The sequence below is a fragment of the Cuculus canorus genome, chromosome 17 (assembly GCF_017976375.1).
Source record: "Cuculus canorus isolate bCucCan1 chromosome 17, bCucCan1.pri, whole genome shotgun sequence".
NCBI lineage: Eukaryota > Metazoa > Chordata > Aves > Cuculiformes > Cuculidae > Cuculus > Cuculus canorus.
The window spans coordinates 10,151,502-10,167,782 of NC_071417.1; the positions used below are offsets into that span (position 1 = coordinate 10,151,502).

General features: G+C 39.7%; 1 protein-coding gene across 7 annotated transcripts in view; it reads left to right on the top strand.

Annotated features, from left to right (window-relative positions):
- Window positions 1-16,281, top strand: part of CLIP1 (CAP-Gly domain containing linker protein 1) — a 73,945-nt gene that overhangs the window by 25,452 nt on the left and 32,212 nt on the right. For 4 of the 7 annotated variants that reach the window (XM_054082090.1, XM_054082091.1, XM_054082092.1 and 1 more), the window contains exons 4-10: window positions 3,307-3,431; window positions 4,369-4,585; window positions 7,713-7,910; window positions 8,283-8,386; window positions 10,492-10,552; window positions 11,703-11,735; window positions 15,847-15,951. In XM_054082090.1, the coding sequence (XP_053938065.1) occupies window positions 3,307-3,431; window positions 4,369-4,585; window positions 7,713-7,910; window positions 8,283-8,386; window positions 10,492-10,552; window positions 11,703-11,735; window positions 15,847-15,951 (843 nt within the window). The remainder of the gene's footprint in view (window positions 1-3,306; window positions 3,432-4,368; window positions 4,586-7,712; window positions 7,911-8,282; window positions 8,387-10,491; window positions 10,553-11,702; window positions 11,736-15,846; window positions 15,952-16,281) is intronic. The other 3 variants (XM_054082095.1, XM_054082094.1, XM_054082093.1) reach the window with 2 other exon arrangements.

Sequence of the window (16,281 nt, forward strand, 5' to 3'; positions counted from 1 at the left end):
TGGAGCTAGCGTTACTTAGTGAGGTTTATTTACAGTTGGAAGGAACAGATTGCAACAGCTTTTCCTGTCTCTAGGAGTCTGCATACAGTTATCCTTTTCCACTACCGTGCCTTAAAGAGTTATCTTGCTGACTCCATGTACCTTTCAATTGAATGGATTTTTGTGTGTGTGTGATTTAATAATTGACTTATGTTGTTTATTAAAAAAAAAACAATCCAAACAAAACTGAACCACTACCACTCTGATAAAACTGCAATGAAATTCCTTGGCCTGGTGAACCAGTTCTGTGTAAGAGGAGCTGAGAGATCCCTCGGTGCAACCCAGCCCTGGTGGTTGTCTTTGAAGGGATGCTCCGTATCTGGGCTATTGTTCTAGCTTTCCTGTCTAATTTCTTTAATGGGTTTTTTTGCAGCCTCTTTTGATTTAACTGTGTTTATTCAGGCAGGTCACAGTGCAAAGTGGAGTAGGGAAAATGTGTACACAGAAATAACCAATCCTTTCACCTAAAGATGTCTTCCAAATTTATCTTTCAAGGAAAAAAAAAAAACCAAAAACACAATAACAAAACAAAACAACAGGAAAAAAAACCCAGCCTACCCAAGCTTACTACAAAAGCAATAAGGAGAAGAACAGCTTGGAAGATTTAGCATGTTAGCATGGACTGATAGCCCAGAGAAGTGCGTAACGATATTTACCCTCTAGAAAAAGTAGGTTCTGTCTGAGGATAGATAATGTGTCAACTTAAGGGATAGTTCTTCCCAGGAAATACTCTTAAATATTCTATATTCAGTCTTCATCACTGTGCCACAGCAGAGATCTCAGCTCCATGCAACTGTTTTGGTCGATTTTTGATTCTTTTCTTCTAAGGCTCTACTCATGCTTGTTTTTTTGAGAGGGGAAGTTTAACTGCGCTCTGCCAAGAACACCAAATACCAGCCATTCTGCTGGTTGCTATATTGGGCTGAGTCATGATAGCTGTAAACTTTGTGTATTTTTATTCTGTGAAGAACAATAATTTGATACAGTGCCACCTAAAACAAGACATAAAGGTAAATTGCAGATTAAACGTTGTTTCAGGGCTACCTTTAATGAGAGAGTAGAGGACTGCTGCCTTCTATATGGACAGAAAGTGTCTCTATCAGCTTTCTCGTTTTGGTAATATAAAAAAGGGTTAATTGTTCTTCCCTGATTTTTTGAGGTTTGAGTGGATTGGGACTTCTTTTCTCATCAGCTGCCTGCTTGCACTGTGGGCTCAGAAGTTGGTGAGCCAGGAGCTGGAGCACAAAGGTGTATGTGGCAGCTGCTGAGCGCTAAGTTACTACTTTGAGGACACTTAGTGCTTTCATGCAAGACAGTATCCTCCAGTCGTAGATTCCTCACAGTTAACCTGTTGTGTGAACACTTCCCAAGTATTTTAATATGAATTACCTAGTGTACTGTCGTCAGGCACCTTAATTTATGGCACAAGAAGCTTGGTGTCTAGTTATCCTGGGAGGTTCCCCTCAAGAAATAGAATCATAGAATATGGGTTGGAAGAGACCTTAAAGATCATCCGTTTCCAACCTCTGTACGATGGGCAGGGACACCTCCCACTGGATCAGGCTGCCCAAGGCCCATCCAACCTGGCCTGGAACACCTCCAGGGATGGGGCAGCCACCACTGCTCTGGGCAACCTGGGCCAGGGCCTCCCCACTCTCATAGTGAAGAAATTCCTCCTTATGTCTAGTTTAAATCTGTCCTTTTCCAGTTTATACCCATTGCCCCTCATCCTGTCCCCACAAGCCTTTGTGAACAGTCCCTCCACAGCTTTCTTTTAGTCCTTTCAGGTACTGGAAGGTCGCTATAAGGTCTCCTCGGAGCCTTCTCTTCTCCAGGCTGAACAACCCCAACTCTTTCAGCCCATCCTCGTATGGGAGGTGCTCCAGCCCTCCAGTCATCTTTGTGGCCTCCTCTGGACCTGTTCCAACAGTTCCATCTCCTTCTTATGTTGAGGATTCCAGAACTGGACACAAGACTCCAGATGAGGTCTCATCAGAGAGGAACAGAGGTGCAGAATCCCGTCCCTCGCCCTGCTGGCCACACTTCTTTTGATGCAGCCCAAGATACAGTTGGTCTAATGTAAAAACTACGTGAGACCCTAATACATTTGTTAGTATACAAAAAGGAAAATTGCAGTCATTGTGCTAGCAGGTTACGTTCAAGCTCTCTTCCAAGGCTGCAAAATATTTCACATTGTATGATGCATGTTGGAAAACACAAGTAGGGAAAAGAACAATGGCCCTGAAAAATGACCGTGTTGAATCCAGTGAATCTCTTGAAGAGGTTCTCGTTAACATTTGCTCATTTTCATAATGCTAGATGCAGGCTGAACAGATTTTCACACAAATAGGGCACAACACGTTGTCATTCTGACCTGCAAGAACCCTGCAGTGCTGGCTTGTGGCCCTGCTTGGCAAGCTCAGTCACACCAAACACCTTGTGCTTCTTCGCCTAATTTAACTCTTCCTGCCCGTGGGGCTTCTGAAAAGATATGTCTTGCAGGCGTTGTAAATAATTGGGATGACTGTAAAGATTTAATATTTTCAGTTTGAGAAGAACTGATTTCCCGTCTTCTGTTTAGGAGTGGGCTTTGTTATTTTAAATAAATAATAATTAAAATGTGAAGAAAGAGATCAAGAAAACCATTCCCCCTTCCTTGAGAGCTCAAATACTTGCTTGCATCTACAGTTTTGCAGCACTTTGTGTCGTGCACATGTGCAGATCAGTTCTTTGAAATGCCAGAGGGTTGTACTGTGTAGTTTATCTGAACTATTCCTTTGAGAAAATATGTAAGACTTTTTTTTGTCATTTTTATTTCTTTTACTTTTCTTCGCAGAGTTAGAATAAGAAACAAGAAATTCTTAGAAATCCTTATTTGCTGATAGAAATTGGTGTGAGACTATAGTACAAATCTGTTGCGTTGAGCATCTTGAATATACTGAGTCTTGTTAAATGTATTTTTAATCTCACAGCCATATCAAGTCACCTAAGAGAACTGTGGCCATGAAAACTCCCTGAATGCCAAACTGGACAGAACTAAATGCCAGGGAAGAGATTTTTTTTCCTTTTTTGTTTTTCCCCTTTTTTTCATCTGCTCAGCATAGTAAAGTAAAACTCATAGTCAAAAGAACAGGCAGCTTGAAATAAGAACTAATCACATCATTGTTGCGCTTTGTGAATGTGAATATACTGAATGCTTTTTTGCACTCTGTTTGGTATTTTAATTTAGAAATTTATTAAATGCAATTATGTTTCTTATTGCTTAAGGTTGGTGGAACAAAAGCTGGGGTTGTGCGTTTCTTGGGAGAAACCGATTTTGCTAAAGGCGAATGGTGCGGAGTGGAACTGGATGAACCTCTGGGAAAGAATGATGGAGCCGTTGCTGGAACAAGGTTAGTCTGTCATCAGGTAGCAGCCACCTTAAATATTTTTGCATCTCTAGATTCCATTTTGGTTTTTAATATCTTACATGAAACTTTACATCAAAGGAGGTAGTTAAGCTGTAAACCTGACTGCCTGCTGATGGTGATGGGGGATCGTCAGACACTGATTTGAATTTTATGACACCCACACATCGCTCAAAGTCTGCATCAACCCCACATTCATGGAATTAGTTGCTCTCTCCTACTCCCATGTGAGTTTTATTCATAGACTGGTAATGGAAAACACCATTTCCTGCTTTTTGAACGTTTGCTTGGTTTCTCAGCTTAGAATGAATGCTCAGTTAAGAAAAACCTCTGGGTATCTAATAACTGAACTTAAGGGACTTCTTCCTGCATCACAGGAACCAAAAGCTCCTGTACCAATAGTTATCTCGTAAAGATTGGGAGCAGTATAGCTGCTTCCTCTAGTAAGTCACACTTAAAAAGCATTAATTCACATCACAATTCAAGCTTCTTTCTCACTTGGTGTAAGGAACAGTCTTTTAGCTCATTAAAGAGAGATTTTACAAGAATTGTGCTACCTTAACTTAGGTGATCCTAATTTGAAATTTTAAGTGGTTTTTGTTTTTATGTAACCAAAGATATGTTCTGCATAGTCAAATATACATACATGTAATAAAATATAAAATGAGTTGGTTTAATCAAAGTCTGATTTTCAGTTTTAACTCTGCTAGCACATTTGTTGCCTCTCAAAGTCCCCTTTCCAAATCTAATGTTAAAAAAATAATAATTGCAGTCTCATATAAATTAGGTCATCACCTGCTGTTACCGTGACCTTTCATACTTTCACACTATTGATCTAGAAGTCTTTGTGAAGCCAGACCATATACTGGAAAAGACAGAAGTTCGTTTAGGCCTTTCATCTGTCATCTTTGCTTTTTTAAAGGTATTTTCAGTGTCAGCCAAAATACGGTTTGTTTGCTCCAGTCCACAAAGTGACGAAGATTGGATTCCCGTCAACCACACCAGCAAAAGCCAAGACAACTGTGCGAAAAGTAGTTGTGACTCCCACAGCCCTGAAACGTAGCCCGAGTGCATCTTCTCTGAGCTCTCTCAGTTCTGTGGCATCTTCAGTAAGCAGCAAGCCAAGCCGTACAGGACTAGTAAGAATCTTTTTCTATTGCATGCTTTACATTCCCAAGCAGGAATCCACACGGCACTTGCCCGTGGTCTACTTGCACAAATTGAGAATAGAAGAGATCTTGGGGAGAGCACGATATGCATTTAACTGTGCTCTCTTTTTCATTCAAAGCATGCATGAAGGAAGGAAATCTTAGCTAGCCCTGAAGAGTAGTTGAATATTTGAATATGTAAGCTTACACATTAATTCAGGCTAATTGAGTTATTGCAATGAAGAAAGGGGCTTGTGATGCCAACAAACTGAAAAGAAATCAATGTTCCCTGGCTGGAATTTGTGTTTGGTTGTTAATTTTCTTAGCACTACCTCTGTCATATGGGGTTTGTCTTTGAGGATCTGGTATGCACTAAAGCTTCCATAAATCAAACTTGTTTTATTAAGCAGGAAGCTTCAAATTGTCCAAAATACAAAAGGGTTTGTTTTACTGTTAGAGATGAATCAGCTGAGAAATACAGAAGTAGCAATTGTCAAGCCTTTGCTGACAAGAAGCCTCTTTCTTTTCTTTTAGATTTGGTTTTAATCCTATGAATTCATAAAGGCTAAATGTTGCAAAGTGCAGTGGCTCAGGTGAATGCTAACACGGTACTAATTCCTCCTAATACACTTACTATGGATTCTTTTGAAGTGACTGTGTTACATAAATGTCCTAATCTTGGGTTGCAGCAGCAAAATGGAAGTCTTCTGGGAAAGCTGGATTTTAAAAAGTCTCTCTTTTAAGGCAATTAAAAGTACAGAATTAATTGGATTTTTTCCACAATCACCCTAGATTTTTTCCTTTTTTTTAAGCCGAAGTACATAAATACATCTAATTTGGAAGCAGTTGCTCTCGGTGATATGGGACTGGCATACTGTCCCACTGACCAGCGGGTGCGGAACAGGGAGGTGACTTAGCGTTGTCCTTCGAAACTGAAGCAGATTACAAGCAAACGGAGGTCAACAGTTGGTCAGGGCAGCAGGGTTAATACCTTACCAGAAAAAGCATAAAGGATTTTTATTTGGCACAAACAGTGGAACTTTATTACTTAATCCATTCTGGAAGTTGGACGTCTGGCTGCAGGGTGCCCCCTGGTTCGAACTCGGTGCAGGAACCTATAGTGAAGCATTAATATGGACCTCTACATTTTATTCCATGTGCTGATACTCCAAGCAGCAAAGGAATACAGCTACATATTGTAAATATCTACAATAGGTTTGCTTCTTTTGCCTCTGTGTTGTGCCCCAGGACTTCTGCATGTTTGGAGCCATAAAATATAAAGCTTCTGTAATCCATTGTCTCTGGAACTAAAATTCCAGCTTGCTTCCAACTCTTTTTTCTCAGGCAACATGAGGGTTTGGTTAGCATCAAGTTAAAAGGACTGTCAAAACAATTCTGACACTTTTTCTTTAAAAGTTAAGCTGCTGAAGAAACAGGATTTCCTGAAATCGGTTTTGACACAGCAGACTTTTCTTGCTTCGGTTTCTAGGAAAATCATAACTTATCTGGGAAGTGCTGAGTTTGATGGACTCCTACATGCTTTTTGCAGTTATTCAGGGCTGTTGCTGTTTCCTTCTTCCTGTGTAAGAACAGCAGCTGTCAGAGTAGATGATGTAATGATTTAAGAGGGTTACCTGCTGCAATTTGTGTTTATTGCCAAGACTAAAGGAAGTTGTTGTTTCTCTGAAATCTTTTGGATTACTTTTGGAATCAGGAATTAAGTCAAGCTTGATTCAAAGACCTAGAAAAAAAAAAAAGCAATACTTTCTGGAATGAGACGTCTTCTAGAAACTGAGAGGGTCTGAAACAACTAATCTGAGTATCAAAGTGGAAGATGGTTTATTCTATTTCTTGCCTTTTCAGTCACTCAATACAGCATTTCCAACAGATTGTAGATATATCATTCAAAGCTGTGAGCAGGGAAATTCCAGAGATTGTGTAGCAATCATAGTGACAGAGAAGTGTGGTTTTGTGATCGTAGGTGAATACGTCCACATTATGCTTTCTGTGGAGGATGTGCAGTGCCACCATTCCGGGTGTATGCAGCAACTATTCGTCAGCATTCCTCGGAAAAGATCATGGAATAAGCATGCTCTTGTCCTTGGGCAGTCCTGCTTAGGCAGGCCTAAAGGTTAACACGACATCAGAGCAAGCTTTTTTGTTTTAATTAAGGCTTTAACTAAGGTGTCATACTCATTTAATATTTAGACAAATTTCTGTGCTGTTAAGCATACAGTCTGTTTTTATAAGCTGTATCAGATTTTTCTGGTTCAGTTTTTGCTTTCACAACTTCTGTTCACTTTTATTACATAATTTCAGTTTATTTACTTTACCTTCTAGCTCAAAAACTCTTGAGGATGTAGAAGGCAGGGCCATGTTGAGTTGTCACTGACACTGGTTCCATTCAGTGGAGCAGAGATCATGCAAGGTCAAGGTTCATTTTAGCTGTAGTTCTCCAGGTGGATTCATTTTTGTCTATACTCTTAAGTTAATAGTTCAATTGTTTTTCCCAGAACTAATTTAATTCCAAGTGATATAAACATTTTTTAACCTGATACCAGTTGTTCTTCTTGGCAGGGTTTTTAGCTGTAGGGCAGGCTTTCAAAGTCAGGTTAAATACTCTTGATCTTGATTTGATGTTTTATTCCTGTAGCAGAGGTGCAAAATGATAGTTAAGAGTTCAAAAGCTTTTCATAGAGCATTTGGAAATGTTATACTGTTGCTGGTGACCCAAGGTAATGACTTGATAACTAGAGGCACAATATTTTTAACTTGTGAAAAGGATGCCTTTCTTTTTTTATGCAGAAGGCACTTGGAGGCTTAATAAGCTGCGCTTTGTGTGTCTGCTAAGCACACCTTGGATTGAAGGTGGCCTTTTGTTTTGACTTCAACCCTTCTGTCTCCTACACACTACCTGCTGATTGCTACCAAGCAGTGTAACTGCCCATGTGTTGCCATCGTTCAATTCTTGAAAATAAAGTAAATTAAATTTAAAAGGAGAAGGTACAGTAGGTTACAGAAGGTGTTCGCTTTACTAACATAATGTTTGTAGAGTCTGGAGATCCCGCTGGTTTTCTCTTGATACAGAATGATTTTTTAACGTATTTACTTTGTGAAGTTGACAGAAACATCCTCCCGGTATGCAAGGAAGATTTCTGGTACCACAGCCCTGCAGGAGGCACTGAAGGAGAAGCAGCAACACATTGAACAGCTCCTGGCAGAAAGGGACCTGGAGAGGGCAGAAGTTGCAAAAGCAACCAGCCACGTAGGGGAAATAGAGCAGGAATTAGCACTTGTTCGTGATGGACATGATCGGGTAAGAGTGGTACTGCTGGGGTGAAATTAGAGGCTTTAAGACAATTGATTTAATTTCCAAAATTGTGTTTTCTTATTCAAAAGGTCTAGGAGTGAGACGTGGTGTTCTAAAACTAAAGTAGTCCATACCTGTGAGATCTTCCTTATGGGAGCTTTGGCTTGATGAGGCAGCCAATTTATTTAATTTAATTAATTTTGTTTAAACTTCTCCACGTGTCTCAAAAAGCATATTTCTTTTATTCTGTAGCTATTTGAATATGGTAACATTCCTGTGCCTTGGCCCATTGCTTTACCTCTGTAATCACAATTCAGTATAGTTACATAGCTTGGAAAAAAATTCCAAGGTTCTATTCTTATTCTTCCCCTTAATTAGCATGTACTGGAGATGGAAGCAAAAATGGACCAGCTACGAGCTATGGTGGAGGCTGCTGACAGGGAGAAAGTGGAGCTTCTCAATCAGCTTGAGGAGGAGAAAAGGTAAATGAAGACGGTTGTTACTAGTATGACTCTGTTAAAAACAAGCTTTGCATTAAAAGCAAATACTGTGGTGACTTTGAAATATAAAGCAAAATCTGAGTAATGTAAGAATAGGCGACTTGTATAAAATCATATTGCAGTTTCTTAAAATTAAAACTAAACAAGAAATTCTGTTAAATTTGGGGAGTGAAATGCAAAGAAAGTGGCTGGTTGAGAATCTGTGCCTGTTTGTAGCTGAATTTCATGCAACTCATCCCTTCTATTATTGCTTTCTGTTATGAAGGATTTTATTCCTGCTTATATGAAATGAATGGATCATGCTTCATCTTCTTGAAATGTCCTTCCACTTCAGAATGAAAATGTTGATAATCTCATTCCCTGACGGTGCTTGATTCAGAGCTTACAGTTTAGTTGTCTTGTGAATCATTTATGACTGCTAGTCATGTGCCTCTAGGTAGGGTCTTTCTCTTAAAGGAAAATCATTAAAGCCATTAATTTTAGTGCCTTTTCTAATGGCTTTTTGTAACCATTTGAGGAAAGGAACTGAGATTACCAAATAGGTGAAGTGAGATTAGGAAAGGAAATAATCTGATCAGTTGTTTTGATGGATTTGGAATGCTTCTATAGAGCAAGTATCTACTTAGAAACCCATTGTGAGTCTGCCCTGTAGGCTTGTGTGCACCCCTGAAATCAGTCAGATGTCAGCCTCTCTGCCAGGCCTCCCTGAAACTAGAAATGGGAGATGAGAAAGTGCACTGGTAAACCCTAAATGGTTCCTTTGCAGTTTTCATGCTGCCTTTTTATGGACATACTCTAGCAATTTTCAAAACCAGCAGTGGATTTAAGTCTGGAATTTGTTTACTGTTTATGAAATAATGCAGTGGGATTTTTAAATTTAAAAAAATAAGCAAACGACAACCAAGCAGCTTTGCAGCAGCTCCTGTAGCCTGGCTGTGGACTTAATTTCGCTGAATGCCAGGTCAGTGGGGGTCTGTTTTACCACAATCCTCCATGGCCTTGAGCTCACCTTCAGCGTGTTGCTAGGCAGCGTGGCTGCGCTACTGGGAGCCTGCTACCCATTCACCAAAGTGACGTTCTGCAGCCAGGAAAACATTTCTCAGCTCCAGCAGTGTAATGTTTTTCCCTCCTCCTAACCACTTTAGGCTTATTTACTTTGAAAGTTCTCTAATATGTATTCAAGTCAGTCTCAGCAGTGACTTGCAGTCAAATAATCTCTAATCCTGTTTCCCCAAGCACATTGGTGAGACCCATTTCCAGTAATAAGTTCTTACTGTCCTTTTATTTTAGACGTCCATCACTTGTAACTCCCTTTGATGCAATGATTTCTACATCTGTCAGCCAAGCTGCGGGCTCCAGCAGTGTGTGTAATTCAAAGGAAAGAAGACATGCTTGTCTCTTCCTTTGCAACATCTTACAGTGATGAAAGGAAAAGGAGGAGATCCATCCCCTTGTTCATTGTGGTATATCAGAGGCAGGGCAGGGAATAAACCTTACTGTAAGTCAGACATGAATTTCTTACCTCTGACTTCTCATTCTAAAACTCCCATACAGGCAAAGCAGATCAATGTTCTTAAGAGCTCGTGCTCCCATTCCGCATCTTGTGGTTCATCTTGACACCTAACAGGTGTTTGTTTTGATGCAAGTTGACCTGCGCGCTTTGAGAAGGCTCATGGGTGTCTCGGATGTGTCCCAACGTTCTAACTGTTCATTAGGTGAATGGTAGCACGTATGGAATGTGAGACCCAACTGTTCATTTAAGTTGCCTCTTCTAAGGACATGCAGAAGGGTGAAAGAATGAGAGAATGAATGATGACTCAAAGATTTTCTTTTTAACTTGTCAGAAAATGCAACAAAATACTTGATAGATCTGCAGGAGAACCGATCCCTTACACTGTCAGAGGTTGTGCTTTAAATGCAGTAGCTTTTCTCTCTCCAATGCTTCCTATGAGAGATTTCTCCTTAACTTTTGTCAGTTTGCTGGTACAATCAGAATGATGTGACTGTAGTTCTAATTCCCACTGAAAAGTGAGGTAGAAAGCATTTTTTTCCAGTGTTATCTGAATTTTAACAAATTGTCCCCACAGGAAAGTTGAAGACCTTCAGTTCCTTGTGGAAGAGGAATCCATTACCAAAGGAGACCTAGAGGTAAAATATCTCTTGCTTTGCAAACATAATGTATGATAAGACTCAGAAATTAATTCAGATTAATGTACCGTTCTCTAGAAGAGAAAGGCAGGAATGATTAATAGCTGCAGCACCACTCCAAGCATATGCAAAGCATGTGAAAGTGATTCCCAGTTCCTCAGCTTTTGAGTAAGCCGCCCATCCGGCAACTACAGGATTGCAGCCTTAATTCAGTTGCACACCTCAGCGAGGGTTGGACTGTGAACGGCTGAGCTGTTTAAAGTAATGAAATCGATTCGTAGAAAACTCTACATTTTGCTATTTCACAGTCTTTTCTTTTATATCTTACTAAGAGTTCTGAGATGGCTTTAAAGTAGCCACCAACAAAAACTACTTTTGAAGTTATGATTTGTAAGTTAACATTTATGCCTTTGAAAATTAATATTGAAGTCTAGTCCGGTGTCTCTTCAGTCAATTTATTTTTAATAACCCCTGTGCTTTCCATAGGGAAGATTGGTTGACACAGAATGTTTTGTCCTGAGTTATAGCACGCAAAATCTAAACAGCAGTTACTCTGTGCAGTTTTTATCTTTCTGCTGTTTGTATAACTCTAATGTTGGGCTAAAACACAGTATGTTATTACACAAACAGAACAGAAAACATTGAATGAAGGATTACTCTCAGAGATGTGAACACTGCCAATTTTTGTCCTAAATTTCAAATTAAAAAGCAAGATATATTTCAGTTGTTACTCTGTTGTTCTGGTATTTTTTTGATTAGACAAATTCTTGCACAGCATAAACTTAATTAACTTGTGTTCCTGTAAACCGTTTATGATTAAAGTGCTAGCCTTATGGAAATTACTCATTTCATATAACATTTCTTTTATTTTAGTCTTCCATTCATTTTAAAATACCTATCTAGACTCTTCATAGAATGCTCTTTTTATTGTTTAGTCCATGGAAAACTTTAGTTCTTTATTTTTCGTTGAATCAGTCGATAGTTGTGGCAAACCATCTTAAAGCCCTGGGTTTGTCGAGCTGCGTAACTTCCAGTTTATACTGAATTCAAGATAATGAAATGTATCCTGTTGTTTGTGTTGGAATGATAGTGCTAAGTCTGCAGGTGAAATATTTTTTTGTTTGTTTGTTTTTTTTAATTTTACTGATAGCGAAAGAGGCAGATTTCGGAAGACCCAGAAAATGTAAGAGGGCACTTAAATGTGCAGAGACATCCCATGTTAACAGATTGTGTGCAGAAAATGCTTATACTTATTCACTAACTGCATAATCTGTTATTGAAACATTGACTCTAGTATTTGTGTGCATGTTGCTTTCAGAGCAATTACCACATTTAGCAAAAAGAATGTGTGTAATGACTAAACGTTGTAATCCCCATTAACTGAAGAGAAGGCCGATGAGTCGCTGGAATTCTTTAGGGTCAAAAACTTTGCAACTAATTGAAGAGTATGGGAGCTTGTAGAAAATTACTGTCTAGGCTCTTGAAATATCTTTCATTTAAATGCTGGATTTTAATTGCTGTCTTCACAAAATCCTGTGTGCTTTCCTACGAGCTCCTACCACTCTTCAATAGGTGCAGTATGTAATTAGCCAATTAATTTTTGTGAGGGAAAAAAATGAGTATGTTCCCCACATCCCCTTATTTATTCTTTTTTTTTGGCACAAAATGCTAAGGGGAGGGATGATTAAAACATTTGAAGAATTAGTGTGCAACGGTGTCTGGTTTTACTGCATCTTCGTGTAGCTCCTCTTTGAATTATGTAGGAAAAAATGTGTGTTACTGGCTAAAAGAAATGGCCTTACAAGACGTTTAAGCAGCCCTCTTGCTTCCATAGCTTGGAATAGTGGAATGTAAGAGCCCTCTCTTTGGATATAGACTCGGGAGAGTTTATCCCAGGCCACCTCCTCTGCTGCATCCCCAGCCGAGATAGGAAGTTCTCAAGACTAAAACTGGTTTCCTGCTGTGCATTCTTAGGTGTTCCTTTTGCGAAGCTACTTCAGCGATCCGGTTCTCCTCTATTCTTCCAATCAGGCTCACGGTGTGTTAGAAGTAAATCTGCATGTGCCCTTCCTTTCTCTTGTTTTGTGCACTCCTTGTTAATATTTCCTCCCGATTCCCCTGTTCTAATTTTTTCCATAAGAATGGACATCTTCACTCTCCGAAGGAGAGAAGTGGGTGATCACTTAGTTTCTAGGCTAATGCTTCATAACCTCAGCCACGCTCTGCGATTGTGACCCTGGCACGAAGGGACTGGTGGTCGTCTTGCCCCTGGCCTGGAACTGATCATCAGCATTTATGGCTTCAGCACAATTTCAAGGTTTGACCTATAGATGGAGAACTTCACTTGAGGTTATCGTGAAGTGAAAGGGTAGCTAAAATACACAAAGGCTGAGAACAGTCAAGGGCTGCGCTCTGAAGTTTGAGTGCAAGTCTTTAGGCTTAAGGCAGAGTAAGGCTTGCCTGTTTCCCTATCACTTTTAATCTAACGACGAAGCTTTGGAGAAGGAGAAGATGCTTCCTTTTTTTCCTTTGGGTTTTTTTCTTTTCTATTTTTCCTTTCCATCCAGGTTAAGGTTTACAATCAACATCTTTTCTTCTTTTCGTAGTACTCTGCTCTTCTCGGTTTACTGTGCTCTGGGTTTCCTCGAATGAAAGCAATCGTTTAGACATTTCTCTCTAGATGAGCAGGAGAGAAACGAGTGATTCAAAATTTTGCCGTGATTTTTACCTTGGGGAAACTGGAGCCTGTCCCTTGGAAATCAGGCTTGTTTAAAGGATGATCCTTGGTGCCCTAAATGGGGGAAAAGGTGCCCAGCAAAGAGCTCTGGAGTATTTCTTTTTATTTCTTATTTCCATTATGATAAGATTATAACTTATTGCCCTTTGTAATATATGACAGATGGGATTAAAAAACCCCCAGTAATCGGTGATGGTGTATCTAATCTTTGCAGTGGTGAAGCAATGTCTATAAAATTAATGATCAAAATGTTTTGGGGTTTATGTAGCATACAAAAACTTAAGATAGCATATTTTGCAGAGCTGCGCAGGGAGAATTGTCCAGCTGTCACGTTTGAGGCGTCTTGATTTTTAATAGATCATTTTGGTGAATTAGAGCAAGGAAGGTATGAATATTCAATTTTTAAGACTAGATTACTTTTCAGACTTACAGATTTGTTGTGGATCAGAACTAGTATTAATCTGTCTTAGAGAGAGGACTAAGCTATAGCCATTTATAAAATATTGTTATTTCCCTTATAGTACTTAGTTCCATTTTCAAAGTCTGTGGGAGACAAAACCTGTTATACGTGTTCTCATAGGTTTGGTTGTTTTTTTTCCCAATACACACTGAAATTTTCCACTGATATAGAAACAAATCTGCTGTGGAATTTAAAAAAAGTAGAGAAATGCAAGAAGCAACTTGTAGCGTTTGTAGATTTTACTATTTTGGATGCAGTAACTACATAGTAAAACAGCCAACTGTTTTCAGTGGAAAAATGTTTAAAAAAAATTAAACCACCAGATGTCTGCATGCCTTTGGGAAAGAAGATAACTGATGCTGTCAGAAGGAATACTCTGTGTGGAGGAGAACAGGCCTGGAGCAAAACAAGAGGCCAGTCGCCATCCCACTTGCTCTGCAGAGACTACACGAGGTCGTTAACTGCTGCGGCTGGTTTGAAGGCAGTGCTAATCAGCTTGTCACTCTATAAATAACACCCTTCTGTAGGCATTTTTAAATATCATGTTACAAAGATCAGAGGAGCAGTGGTGTCCTGCCAGCTGTGCACGCGCTGCTGCACTGTGGCTTTGGCAGCAGAGTGGCCTTGGAATTACTCATGTGTCTTCCTGCTTGGTCGGAGTCTTCCAATCCAGCACTCATTGAGTTGCCTTTTCAGGTTGCAGGGCTCTCTTCTGTTAATAGGAGCTCATACGATTTGGGGGTTGCTACAGTAAATGAACTCCAGCAGTTAAGCTGTGTGGAGAACGTTCATCAAGACTGCTGGATGCAAGGTCTTCAGTTAATGAACACATCTCAAATTTCATTCCCTTTGGACATCCTTTGTACTCTCAACGTGGGCAAGCCCTGAGAAGCTGCTCTTTTTGGAAAAGACACTAGGAAGCAACAATAGATTTTCATAATCCTTCTAATCTGGATTGTTTAGTAAATTTAAACTAGCAGTGACCTGTCAAGATTGACACAATCCTCTAATCTTGGCTCTTCAGAAGTAAGCATGGCACTTGGTTCTTACCTCTTCATGTTTCTTTTTCTTCTCCTCCCTCCCCCACTTCAGAGGTACAGGTCAGATCTGAAATCGCTGCTGGACTTCACCTGCATCTCAAACTTCAAGCTCTTTTGTGGGCCTCTGCGAGTATCGTGATGTCAGGCCAGAATATCTCATATCTAAAAATTCTGCCCCGTTGTAAACAAAAGGCAGGAGGTTCCTTCTCAGTTTCATCTGGTTCCTGCTTCTCTTTATGAACTTAATAGAATTACAAATGTCTTACTTTTTTTCCCCCCCTTACTTCCACATCTTCTTCAGTGTGTTTAGGCTTCAGGAACTGCCACACTGATTCACTTTTTCACCTGGTTTTGGAGAATCTTATGTGTTGCTTGCTTCCTTCCTGAAAGAGAGAAAACAAGAGGGATTCTGCAGTTGTAGACAAGTATTCTCTTTCTATTTCTATTCAAATCATTCATACCATAGTGACAAACAAACCTTAGTGTTCCCAGGTCTTTGCAAAAAAGGATTTTCATGGCTGAGACTTGAGATACATCTTCTATTTAAAGAAAAAGTTTTGATTTGTCACGTGAGCGGCAGTGGTGAATTTCATCCCCTGGTTCATAAGTAAATCATTTATAAAATAAGCCAAATACATTAAAGAATTTAGTGGGATGACGAGGAAAGGGATATATCACCCTGTTAGATCAGGTGTATATATATATAGACACACACACATATGTTTTTTACATAACTATTCTAATTTGTGCTGAAAACTTCATGTACTGATAAATAACTTCTACTCGGCTGCATGAAACTTTTTTGTTCATATTTCTTCGTTTGTGATTTTTTATTTGGTTTTTTACATTTTATTTTATTTTACACGTCAGTCCATTTACACTTTCAGTCCATCTTTCTCATCCATAGCATTTCCCTGTCCATTTTATCCACTGCATCTTCTCTGCTCATCATTGGTAGAAGATTCTGGCAGCACGGCCTGCATGTGGCTCCCTCCTCTTGTGCTGGCATGTGATGGTGGCACCGTTGTGTTCTCTTCCTTTCCCTTTTTACTAACAGACGCAGACCAAACTGGAGCATGCCCGCATTAAGGAGCTTGAACAGAGCCTGCTCTTTGAAAAGACCAAAGCTGACAAACTCCAGAGGGAGTTAGAAGACACTAGGGTAATGGTTTTCACTATTTAAATAACAAGACTGATTTGTGTTGTGGAAGATTTCTGATGACACAGGCTGCTGAGTAACGCATGCCAAACCAGATCCTTGCTCCTGCCATGATCAGTACCTGCTACAGATACAGCTGAAACACTTTACAAATTAGCATTAATTTTGAGCTTCAGTGGTGTGTTGGGGGAGCGCGTGCTTGGTTTTGTGCATTCATTTCTTCAGAAGAATTCAGGTAAGATGTCTTAAAACTGCAAAATTAATATTTCAATCCAAGCCAAAAGTAGCAAATGGGACTGTGAATGGGCATAAAGGAATGTCCAGTGGTTTGTT